This window comes from Notamacropus eugenii, chromosome 6 (assembly GCF_028372415.1).
Source record: "Notamacropus eugenii isolate mMacEug1 chromosome 6, mMacEug1.pri_v2, whole genome shotgun sequence".
In the NCBI taxonomy this organism is placed as follows: Eukaryota; Metazoa; Chordata; class Mammalia; order Diprotodontia; family Macropodidae; genus Notamacropus; species Notamacropus eugenii.
Genome location: NC_092877.1, coordinates 65,858,546 through 65,871,331, shown reverse-complemented (window position 1 = coordinate 65,871,331; position 12,786 = coordinate 65,858,546). Strand labels below are relative to the sequence as shown.

General features: G+C 35.7%; 1 protein-coding gene across 7 annotated transcripts in view; it reads left to right on the top strand.

Moving 5' to 3' along the window:
• RAB28 (RAB28, member RAS oncogene family) overlaps window positions 1-12,786 on the top strand; it is a 164,480-nt gene that overhangs the window by 143,944 nt on the left and 7,750 nt on the right. For 4 of the 7 annotated variants that reach the window (XR_011969474.1, XR_011969475.1, XM_072620252.1 and 1 more), the window contains one exon: window positions 1,475-2,448. The exons of 1 other annotated variant lie outside the window; for it this stretch is intronic. Coding sequence is in view for 4 of the 6 variants with exons in the window: in XM_072620252.1 (XP_072476353.1) it covers window positions 1,475-1,567 (93 nt within the window). In the remaining 2 variants the exon portion in view is untranslated. Of the gene's footprint in view, window positions 1-439; window positions 535-1,474; window positions 2,449-12,786 lie in introns of those variants that run through there. 2 more of the 7 variants (XM_072620253.1, XM_072620255.1) reach the window with 1 other exon arrangement.

Sequence of the window (12,786 nt, the reverse complement as noted above, 5' to 3'; positions counted from 1 at the left end):
ATATACACATATAATATTCTTATTAATCTCTAATAGAGAAAAGTCTAATAATTCACAGCATTGTTATGTATTCTGTGTGTATGTGATAAGACAGTACCCAAGAAGTATACTCCTGTTTTGTAGACTCAACATACAGTTCTCTATTTTGGTAATTAACTAAATAGGGTGATAAAGAAAACTGGCTCTTGGATCTTTATTACTCCTCTTTCCTTTTTTATGTTTAAATTTTCCTATATCTTTGACTACATGTTAATGTGTGTTGATTTTCTTTATTTTTTTTTGGAGCGTTCATTTTTTTTCAGTTATTGAATCTTCCTTCTTTCTCTTTTTTTCCCCTTTTCTTCCCCCTCTGTCTCTGTCTCCTCTCTACTTTGTGTTTTTTAAAAAAATTCTTCATTCTTCTCCTTCTTGTTTGGCCGTTGTGTACGGGATTTGACAGCATATTGTCAGGGCAGAAATAGTCAAGTATCCGGAAGAAGATCATGAACACCTCAACTCTACACAGAGTAAAATCTGTTCTTTACAGTAGTTCAGGTACTGCTGGATAAATTATTACAATGTGGGGGGTAGAGGTGATTGAACCCAAATATCCTTTTGATACATATGACTTGTTTCTAATATTTTTACCAACAGGAATGCAGATCAATAACATACCAGCTTTGTTTTAAAACTTCAAAAAAAACTGGTCCTTTGTGAAATGGTTTACAATTTAAATAAGAATTTATGGACAAATTAACAATGTTTCGAAACTGTTTGGCTTTAAGACTCTGCACAGCCTTCCTCACTTAAATCCAGTTCACTTTCAAGTCATGCATCACCTTCCTGATGCCTGTGATCCTCTTCAGGAAGAAGGATAAACAACAACCATAATTCTCAATATTCTATATTTACCAAAATAAAATTTAGACTCGAGTGTTTATGCTTCATATACTCATCTTAACAGGTTATTTATACAATAACATCTACATATTCCATTTTCTCATTTGAAAATCATTTTGCACTGGCAACAAAAGTATTGGTATTGTATGTGGTTAAGTTGTATTTGGCATTTGTCATGTAAACACATAATATGTTTTTTCCACCATTGAAACGTGATGAGCCAAAAAACCCTACCCAAACAAATATTTGCAAATGGTTAATCTTAATTTTCTTGTGATAATTTAGGCATGTTTAGTTCATTAGTAAGATAGAAAGTTTCAGTTGAATTATACAAAAATTATAATGCATACTTCAATTTCATGCATACACTTGGTCCTAAATTAATACAAGTTGTTGCTGTGTCATGATTTCTTAATCAGTTGACCAATACAATAGTTTGTTTTAATCGGTTCTTTTAGTATTGGTAAGAGCATTTCAGTTAAAATGTGCAATTTCCAGAAGTCAGCAAAATTTACAAAATAAAAATATTAGAGCTGTTTCTAAGTTGTGCTTGTTTCTGATACTGCAATAATAACTTTGTTTTCTTTTATGACAGAGGGTGGTGAAGGCAGATATTGTAAACTACAATCAGGAGCCTGTGTCAAAAACTGTTAACTCTCCTAGAAGCTCGATGTGTACTATTCAGTGAACACATCTTTTCTTTGTAATGATCAATTTGGCAGGCTGCACACCTTTTACATGGATGGGCTCAAGGACTGCTAAGAACTTTTAACAGTGGCCATCTCTATAGCACAAAAGAAAAAAAACAAACAAACAAACCACTACACCATTTGTGTTGCAAAGCAGCAGGCAGTTTCTTGAATTGTCAAGGATTCAGCCATTGGACCACACATTTTGAAACCAAAATCTAGAGTCTGTTCTTTGGAATTATGTTGCTTCTTTGGATATAGTGATGTCTATCTATATTCTTTAAGGATGTCTACATATTTTTAACCAATATTTCCATTTATTAGGATGCCTATATTTGAAAACCACCCAAGTCCAAGCAAGATATTTTGCCGCAACACTGTCTGGTTCTGTGGTCTAAGATGTAGCAAAGTGAAATTCAGATGCTTTTGTCAGAGAAAAACAGTTAAATGAATAATATATTTTATCTAGAAATAATTTACGAGGAATTCTTTTGGTATATATAGAGTGATGAAAATTGTACAAAGCTGTATCTAATTGAAAATGCTTAAAATAAAGCTCTAATAAGAATATTTTTTCATTTTAAAAAGATCTTAGATTGTTCATATGGTAGCTGGAAACTCACTGAATAGTGAGTATTTGATATTGTATTTTTCTTACTGTATCATGGTCATTATGTATTGTGTAAAACTCAGGTTAGATTGCTTTATGAATTTTGATCAACATTTACCAGCTGTAACATGAAGTTTCTTTTGCAAGCTGTTTGCTTAGTTATGTGCTTAAGATGAGTTATGAAGTATTGCTGGATTAATGTGGATCAGACCATACCTGATGTTCAAATATTCTTTTTCTCTCTCAAATAAATTTATTTAAATCACCCTATTCGAATGATATTTCAGATACCTTACTTTATACAGACAGGGCACAAAATCAATTTGGATATTGTATTTAAAAGCCCAGTGATGGACTATTGTCTGAAGACTAGGCTATCTACTTTGGGAAAGACTTTTCCCTAGATTGGCTAAAGGGTCATGGGTTTTTCAATCACAGCATCTCTCAAAGATCACCTGTTAAAGTATTCATTTTTCAAACTTGGAAGAACTAATAGGAGGTATTTCTATTCTGTACCAGATTCTTATCAGTGTGGAGGAACTGGTTTCTTAAGTGGAAATCACTGGAGCCTTGGGATGCAGTGACCTCTCTAGCATAGAATTTGTGATGGAAAAGTGAAAATCATCTGACATGCAACCTAAATTTTGTAAAGTAGTTTTCAGAGAGGTTTGAGAAGACTAGGTAGGCTGCTGAAATTCCATAGGCTATGTCAGTCCAGTAGAGATGGGCAAAAAATTCTGGAGACATGAAGAATAATTATGGTGATGAGGATAGAGGAACTGATCGATATGAATGCAAAAGGAATTTACCAACCAACTTATATTTGAAAGAGGTGTGTAGAAGATGTAAGTAAAAAAAGGTAGTGAAAGGATGTGTAAGTATATCATGGTCCTTGAAAAATGTGAGGAGATTTAAGTTGCAGAAGGAGCTGCAACCAGCAAAATCAACCAACAAGCATTTAAGTGACCACCACTATATAGGCATGGGGATAAAAGCCAAAGTGAGGAGCTTATATTCTATTTGAGGGACATAAAATGCTCATATATAGGACTATACAAAAAAAAAAACAAAACAAAACATACAAAACAGACACAAACTTACCTGTATGGGAACGACACTGGCACTTGGAAAAACCAGGAGAGGCTCCTGGCAGAAGGCAGTGCTTGAGGTGTGTCTTGGTTTTCCAAGAGTCAGAGGTGATGAAAGAGCATTCTAATATGTGAGACAGCCATTTCTGAGGCATAGCCATGGGAAATTGGATGTCATATTGCAGGGGAGGTTAGTGTGGTTGAACCATGGAGTATGTATGGGGGAGAAGTATATCTATATTAAGACTGGAAAGGTAGGGTACGGAAAGGTGGTGAAGAGCTTTAAATGCAAAACAAGTTTGTATTTGATCCTAGAAGTAACAGGGAGCATGTGTTAGTGGATAGGTGGATTAGTATGAGGAGACCCAGGGAGAACAATTAAGAGGCTATTAAAATAGTCAAGGCAAGAAGTGATAAGGACCTAAACTGGGTTAGGGACTGTGATGAGAAAGGAGAGGACATTTGGGAAAAATGTAAAACTAGAAACAAAATTTGAATATGTAGAGTGAGAGTAAGGAGTTGCCTTGATACCAAGGGTGTAAACCTAGGTAAGTGGAAGGAAATACCTTCTCCAGAAAAAGAAAGAAAGTTCATGAGCTTAGAGATAAAGATAGTATAGATGTTTCTGGGAGATTGTGTGGGTTTGGTTCCAGATCATCACAGCAAAGTGACTCACAATGAAGTAAGTCACATGAACTTTCAGGTTTTCTGGTGCATATAAGTTATGTATATATTATACTGCAGTCTATTAATTGTGCAAAAATATTATGTCAAAAAATATACATGACAATTAAAATAATTTATTGCAAAAAAATGTTAGCCATCTCCTGAGCTTTTAGCAAGTCATATGGTGGAGGATCTTGCCTTAACATTGATGGTTGCTGCTGAAGATGGAGTGACTGTGGCAATTTCTTGAAATAAGACAGCGATGAAGTTTGCTGCGTTGATTGACTTCCTTTCATGAAAGATTTCTCGGTGGCATGAGTGCTGTTTGATAGCATTTTATCCACAGCAGAACTTCTTTCAAAATTAGATTAATTCCCTCAAATCCTGCTGCAGTTTTATCAACTAAGTTTTTGAAATATTCTTCATATGTCTCAGGGAATAGGGAAACCTGAGGAGAAGGAGAGAGATGAGGGGAGTGGTGGGTTGGTGGAGCAGTCAGAACACACTTAACATTTAACCTATTAAGTTTGCCATCTTATGTAGGTGTGGTTTGTGGTGCCCCAAAACAATTACAATGGTGACCTCCAAGTTCACTGATCACAGATCACTATAACATATGATCATAAAGAAATAATTTGAGATATTATAAGAATTACAAAAATGCAACAGGGACACAATGTAAGCATATATTGTTGGTAAAATAGCACTGATAGACTTGCTTGATGCAAGGTTACCACAAATCTTCAGTTTTTTAAAGGAAAAAGCAATATTGGCAAAACACAATAAAGCAAAATACAATAAAACAAGGTGTTCCTGTAGTGTGGTTTTGGACATCCTGAGTTTGAGGCATGTCTGGGACATTAGTTTGACATGTACAATTGGCATTTGGTGATATAGGAGTTGAATACAAGAAGTAAACTAGACTTGATGTCTCTTTCTGTCTCTGTCTCTGTGTCTCTCTCACTCTCTTACACACATGCACAACCACACACATATATGTATAAGTAGAATATATGCACATCTATACATAATCTGTGTATTTATAAACTGAATCTTCTGCATAGAGACAGTCATTAACCCCATGGGAGCTGATTAGTTCACCAAAGGAGAGTTGAGAAAAAGCAGACAAGGACTCAGAACTGAGGGACATTCTCAGTGAGCATGACATAGATAATGATGCAGCAAAGGAGACAGAGAAAGGGCAGTGTGCTGGCCACATCATGAAAATCCAGAGGATAGAGGATCCAGGAGGAAAAGATGGTCAATAGTGTTAAATGCCACAGGAGAATCAGGAAAGACAAGGAATGATAAAAGGCACATTAGATTTGGTAACTGTAGTGAACAGTTTCAATGGGATAATGAGGTCAGAGGGGTTAGAAGATATTTGAGAGGAGAGGAAGTAGAGGTAATGAGAGTAAATAGTTTCTGCTGGGAGTTTGGCTGAGAAAGATAGGAGAAATATAGAATGATAGCTGATAGGGATAGTAGGATCTACAGAAAGGTGTCAATGATGGTGGAGACTTGGGTGTGTCTTGGCAATAGGGGAGGAACTAGTAGAAATGAAGTTGAATATTTAAGAGAAGGAATCATAGTGCCAGGAATGGAAATGAGGGGATAAGAGAAAGGGCTTTGCATGAGGAGAAGGGCTACTTTATCATTGATTGGAGTTTATGAAATAATGGGGGACAATTTCAGGGGGTCTTCAGATGAAAAGGGGAAATAAGGGTACTTGTGGCAAGTGGTCTTGACTTCTTCCAAGGTATAAGGCAAAGGCTTCAGCTATGAGAATGAATGGCAAAGGGTGCTATGGTAGAGGAATAAAGAGATTTAGAAGAATTGCCAGAGTCAGATAGATAATAAAGCAAGAGTAAAAGAATTGGCTTGCTTCAGAGAAGACCCAGATGAGAAGAGATAACAGATTATTAGTGGACTTAGCATGGTTGAGTGATTCCAACTGTGATCATAGCATAGAACTGGATGGTGGGACAGAGCAATATAGAGTAGGCATTTGTTAAGGCATGAGTGGGGACAGGACAAAAACAGCAAGGGATTCAATAGCTGAGGACAGCATAGAGTTGAACTAGTTTAGGAGTGACGGGCAGGGAGAGATGAATTGAGTGGAAATTATGATTGGATATTGGATAAATTCTAGAATTTAAACACTTATGGGTGATAGCAAGACTAAGAAGAAGACAGTGGTTTCTGGGAGTTGAAGTGGAGTGGAGTAGTAAATCATAGGCACTTAGTAGATTGAAGAACTAAGAAGTTGGGATATACGAGAGAATATCAACATGTATGTTGAAATAACCCATCGGAGTTTGGGTAGAGCCAAGCACTATTTATTGAGGAAGGAGGGAAAATGTCCAGGAGTCTGCCAGGTAAGTGCTACTAGAATCTGAATAAAATGAATCTTAGAGGAAAATTTGATAAATCTTGGTAGTAATCAAAGTCTGGAAATAGCAATGTGAAACAAAGACTTATTTCATTCTTAGAAAAAACTAAGGATAATATGCAGTTGGGCTTTTTAGTCTAAATTGAGGGTAAAAGGGAACAGAGATATGATCGTTTCACTTCTTGGGATTGGGGCAGTATTAACTGATAAAAGGTAGAGCTGCTCAAATTTAATTTTTTCTTCTGTTTTCTCTTCCAAGGATAATGATCTTTGGACTGGAAAGGACAAAACAGAGATGACTGATTTGGAATTGAAACCCCAAATAAGTAAGAGGTTCTAAGAGAACACTCAAGTCACCTCACCCAAATGAACTATTTGGGGCAAATGTGACTGCTGACCTATTGTCAGTGATATTTGAACAGTTGTGGTATTAGGAGAGAGGAGGATTGAATAAGGAAAAATGTAAAAAAATTATTTTAAGGGAAGAGAATGGAGATTGCAGACTAGAGGTGAGTGATATTGACTTTGACTCCTGACAAAATTCTGAACATATTAATAAAGGGTTAGTGATTGAACATCTAGGGAAAAGGGGGGATCATAGAGAGTGAGCATGGATTCTTTAAGAACAGATCACACCAGATGATAAACTTCTTTTTTGACAGCTTTTACCAGACTGATAGAACAGGGGAATCAATCAATAAGCAATTAGTAAGTACTGATTATATACCAGAAACTATTTTAGGCACTGGGAATTAAACTACAAAGTGTAAATAGTCCTTGATCTTGAAGGACTTTACATTTCTAATGAGGGAGACAGGAAACGCATATCTAAATAAGTCTTTACAGAATAAATATAGAGAATAAATGCAAGATGGTTTTAGAGAGAGGGCACTAGCAACTGGACAGATCAAGAAAAGCTTTGTGTAGAAGGGGGTATTTGAGCTGCATCTTGAAGGGAGTGAGCGATTCTGTATGGCAGATGGACAGTGCAAAGTTACAAAAATGGAAGATGGAGTTCTTCATGTGAGTAGAAAGAGAAGGCCAATTTGGATTATAACATGCAGGAATATAATTAATGTCCAGTGAGGTTAGTAAGAGAAGTTTATGTGAAGTTGTAATGGGCCTTGACAGCTTTAAAAAAGGGGGGGTTTTATTTGATATTAGAGTAGATAGGGAACCACCAGAGTTTACTGAGTTTAGACATCACGTAGTCAGATCTGCAATTAGGGAAAGATCACTTTAGCAGCAGGGTGGTGGATGGGTAGGAGTGGAGACACTTAAGCCTGGAAGACCAATTAGAAGACTCACTAATCCAGGAAAGAAGTAATAAGGGCCCAAACTGGCTGTGAGGGTTAAAAAAAAAAGTGAGCTATGAGAGATGTGGAGATAGACAAAGGGAGCTCAATCAACAAAATTCCACATTCTTTTAGCAAGCATTTTTTTTTTTTGAGAACAGGTGTAATTTTAATAAATATAAAATAAGCTTCCATGGTCACCTGAGTTTTTTTTTTTTTTTTGGCCTCAGAAAATGTCCTTAAATTTTGAGAATAGGATGAAAATATTGGTAATGTCAATGTATATATAATAACTCTCTTTACACTGTTTTGTGTATATCACTAGAATAATGTTTTGATGCATAGGTCACTTATGTTGTTTTAATTTGCCTTTCTCTAGTCATTGGGTGATTTAAAGCATTTTTATATGACTATAGATAGCTTTAATTTCTTCTGAAAACTGTTTGTTCATATCCAATAACAATTTATCATTTGGGGAATGGCTATTAGTTTTATAAATTTGACTCAATTCTCTACATAGATATTTGAGAAAAGGGTCTTTTATCAGAGAAACTTAATGCAAAAATTTTTTGATATTAATTTCATTGTTTATGATATTACAAAATGTAGCTTCCTCTTTTAAGTAAGTCTCTTTTTGCTTTTGCTTTGTCTTCTCAGACCATGATTGCTACCAATACATTAGATTCTGCTCTAGCCCTTTATTTTAACTATGTGAGTCTTTCTGTTTCAAGTGTTGTATTTGGGTTTCCAATCCATTCTGCTACCTACTTCTGTTTTTTGGTTATGTTTCCGTTTTATAGGCATGCATTTTTTAGTACTTTAAAGATCATGAAGTCTTCTCTGATCTTATCCATCTAAGAGTGACCTTAGCTTCCTTAGATTCTCAGCACTTTGTGTAACCCTAACCCTTATCCTTTTGTTCCTTAGTTATAGGCATATACACACTTCCTTGTGTACAAATGTTAGCTATTTATTACATCATAAACTTTCTGAAAGCAAAGATGATGTCATTTTTAGGTCTTGGGCACCTAGTGCCATACTTGGAATGTAGCATCGACTTAAAAGTGTTTGTTGAATTAAGTGGAATTGTTGCAACACTAGTGATAGGTTCCAGAAGAGGCAGCTTTCTCTACTATTTAATTTTCATTCTCTTCTCGTTCTCTCTATATCCCTTCCCATTGTTTCATTTGAGTTTCACTTATACTTTCTGACCCACCTTTAGCTTAAGATTCTAATACACCAGGCTGTGACCAAGAGGATAGACAATAACTTGACTAGATAATAAACCATTGAGAAACAAAAATGACTGTACTACAATTTTTGCATGTGTAGTAAGGTGGGAAGGGCAGGAGGAGTATGATGTCCTGACAAACCAAGACAGTAGATGACAGTGGAACAGCTAAAGGGAGTTTTAAATATCCATAGACATACATATACATATGTATGTATATGTAGCAGATTTTTAAATTCCATATTACAGTTTTCCCTCTACCTCTCATTTTATTTTTGAAACAGAAACTGTAGAGTTGGGTTTATTTTATTTATACTTTACCTCTTTTTAATTTAAAAAATTATGTCTTTCCCATCCAATTTTAGGCATTTTGCCCTTCAAAGAAACATGCTCTAAAATTTCAGATACACATTGTGGTTACTTCTGTTGCTCAATGAACTTTGAAAAATACAAAAGTTTTCAACAAGAGCTAGTTATTGTAAACCATCTTCCAAGTTCACCCTTTATTATGGATGGTGAACCACTTTGTTTTTGGAGTTGTTCAAAGAACTACTCCTGGGATTGCCTGATTATTCCAGAAGGTAGCATGCCAAGGCCCTTCCAAGTAAGTCACTGAAGTAATACGATGAAACTTAATAATTGAGATGAAATTTAAAAATAGAAAGAGAATTTTCCTGCTAACCATCTTCAGTGACTTGCACAGTGGAATGTCATATACCTACTTGCTCTCTTCTTTTAGATCTTTTTAATTTAGAAAGGGGAGAAAATAATGGAGTTCTGTTTTTTTCCCCCTTCTCATATACACTAAGTCGTGCATAATTTTTATTTGTCTAGGAACTGTGCCTAGCACATAATAAATGCCCATAAGTCCTTGTTGGGTAATTGAAAGAGGTGGGGAGTTTTGACGTCTACAGAACGTCTGAAGTGAAGAAGCTAACGTAAAGTGTTCTGCCCTCTGTTGTCTAAATTATGCATTGAATTCTCATATTAGCACATAATGCTTACTTTGTCACAAAATGACTTCTCACATATGATGGTGAATAGAATTTTCTAGTACCATATTAAAAAAATGTCCCTTACATGCCTTTTTCATGTTGCAGCATAAGCACCTGCCTATCTGTCTTCTCTGCCTCCATTCCAGGGAGAGAAACACTATAGTGCCCTCTCTGTGCTTGATTTTAGTCATGCATGTGTGCAAAGAAACACATATGCCTACATACATATGTATACATTTAGGTATGTGCATATATATATACACACACATATACATGTATGCATACTTATATATGAGAATTGGAAGAAAGAAACATGTCTATGCATTATTCAACTGAGCAAATATGAAGTGGCTGTTTTGTAAAATGTGGTGTTTTAGACTCTGAGATACAAAGATGGGACATAATATAGTTCTTGACTAGAAAATGTGGGAAGAGATTTGAAAGGATGAGTAACTGAGAATTCTTCACAAGACTTCACAGACAATTGCCACGTGGAGCTTCTGTTTACATTAAGACTTCAGGAAGCTGTTAATTGTTAATCAAGGTTAGCTGAGTAAGCTAGTGTCACCATGTGAGAAAAGGGAGGAACTCACTTTAAAGAAGCCATTCCCCAGAAGACTTCAGTGGCTGATCCCCTTCTCCCCAGTACCATGAACACACCATAGCCAAAGAATGATTTTCAAGGAGTGGCAGTCATGAGGACTGTTTAGAGAACTGATTATCTTACTTCCAGAAGGTATGCTGGGCATGGAAATCACGCAGGAACATGCAAAGAGGATGCTACGTGTTTCTATTAGTCATAAGGAACAACTGTGTGTACAGTAGGCAGAGGTTGATCCCACACCTAGATAGGATGAAAATAAATTGATACCCTATTCTAAATTATCAGGGAGGGTGGGATAGTATTTGAAATAATGGAAGAAATGCTTCAAAGAAGAAAAAGAATCTGAGAGGGAAAGAGTGAGGGAAACATCAAAATTCTGTCTGTGCTCCTTAAGCAGGTGATAAAGCCATTAAAGGCTTCAACTGCCTTTGTAATGGAATGACTTGTATCTCCAGGCTTCTCTCTTTAGCAGTCTTAAGTCGCTGGATTTGCAATCTCTCATCATCCTTCAGTTACTCCTGCCAACTAGGAAAACTGTACTTCCAAGCAGTCTCCTTGCTGATAAGGGGTTACATAATAAACTAGGGTTTTTAATAATAATGCTGATGCATGATGAGGATGATAGCAGTAATAGTAGTAGCCAGTATTTATATAAGGTTTACAAAGTGCTCTACAAATTGTATCTCATTTTATCTTCACAACAATGTTGGGAGGTAGGTGCTATTCCATTCCTTTTTTACAGATGAGGAAACTAAAGCAAACAGGTTAAGTGACTTACCCAGAGTCACATGGCTAGTAAAGGTCTGAGATCAAATATGAATTCAGGTCTTCCTGACTTCAGGTTCATTTTTAGTGCATATGAATGTTCTATTTTGTCAATGGCTTTTTTTTTCATCTCGATATAATATTTTTGTTTGTTTTTATTTTCATATGACGAAATATACCAATTGTTTTCATAATGTTGATTTATCTTTGCATCTCACATATAAAACCAACTTGGTAGTAAGGAATACTTTTTTGTACATATTGTTGTAGTTTGTATTTTTTGGAGTGACTAGGATTATATTTAAAAATGTCTTTAATTATCAGAAGAAGGAAGAAAACAGAGAAATATGAGGCAAGGTAGTATGGAGAAAAGAAAATTGGACTTAGATATTTGGGTTCAAGGTCTTCATTCAGCTCCAAGACCTTGCTATGTGATCTTAGGCAAGTTCCTTTACTTCTCTAGACTTCTGACTCCTCATTTATGAAATTTGAATAATAATAATGATGATAATCCATATATTCCTTCACCCCACCCAGGACCTCTTGTGAGAAAAGTGCCTTATAAATGTTAAAATACCATAGAAATGTGAACTGTCATGATTGAGAAAGCTCCCAGTGGGACTAGAGTTTCTCACCTATCCATTTGAAAGTCATTTATGCCAATAATACAGTTAGAGAATCTTGGAGTTAAAAGGACTTGAGGATTTGTCACTTACCTCACAGGATTATTGTGAGATCCAAGTGAGTTCATATAAAATTGGTGCTTTGCAAGCTTAAAATACCATATAAATATCAGCTATTTTTAAAAAAAAATGCCATTCTCATCTTTTTCTGTGGAGTTCAGATAGAAATAATCTCATAACAGGTCACTATACTGCTATTATTTTTATATTTAATGTTCTTTGAGGCAACTAAGATTATAAATTACAGAAAAGATTTTTGACATGCATTGATAACAGTGAAATCACAGTTCCGGCCCTCATATTTACTGCCTATTTAATGTTTTGGGGCATAGGTAGATAAAATAACTTTTTTGTAATTAAATAAAAATATTAGAATGTAAGCTCATCCTCTGGAGGCTCCCTGAGAGCATCCTTGGCTCATCTCTTGCAGCGGATAGGACAACAGTGATAAGTATTATAATTATTGTTATAATGTAGGACAGCGGCAATAGAACAATGCTAGACCTTTACTCTTGAGGCATCATGGTGGCCTAGGTCTTCTATCAGAATCTGCAGTGAATGTGTCAAGGTTAGCATGCCTCCCATTCCCAAAGCTGTAGCACTTTCTTAATCTGTGCAATGACAGGGGTTTGTCTCCTTCTATACCAGGGGTATTTCTACAGATTTTCCGTGACTCATATCTTCTTATAGATACTATTTCTTAAGCATCTCTCAAAATCTTTCTTTCCTTTCCTACTACCATTTCCCTGATATATTCCTTCTTCTGCCATTACCACCCACTTCAGCTATTGTAATACTCGCTAATCAGATCTTTCTGTCTTTGCTTTCCCTCTTCAATGCATTTCATCCTTCATTACAATGCCAGGCTAAATTTCTTGATACGTAGTGC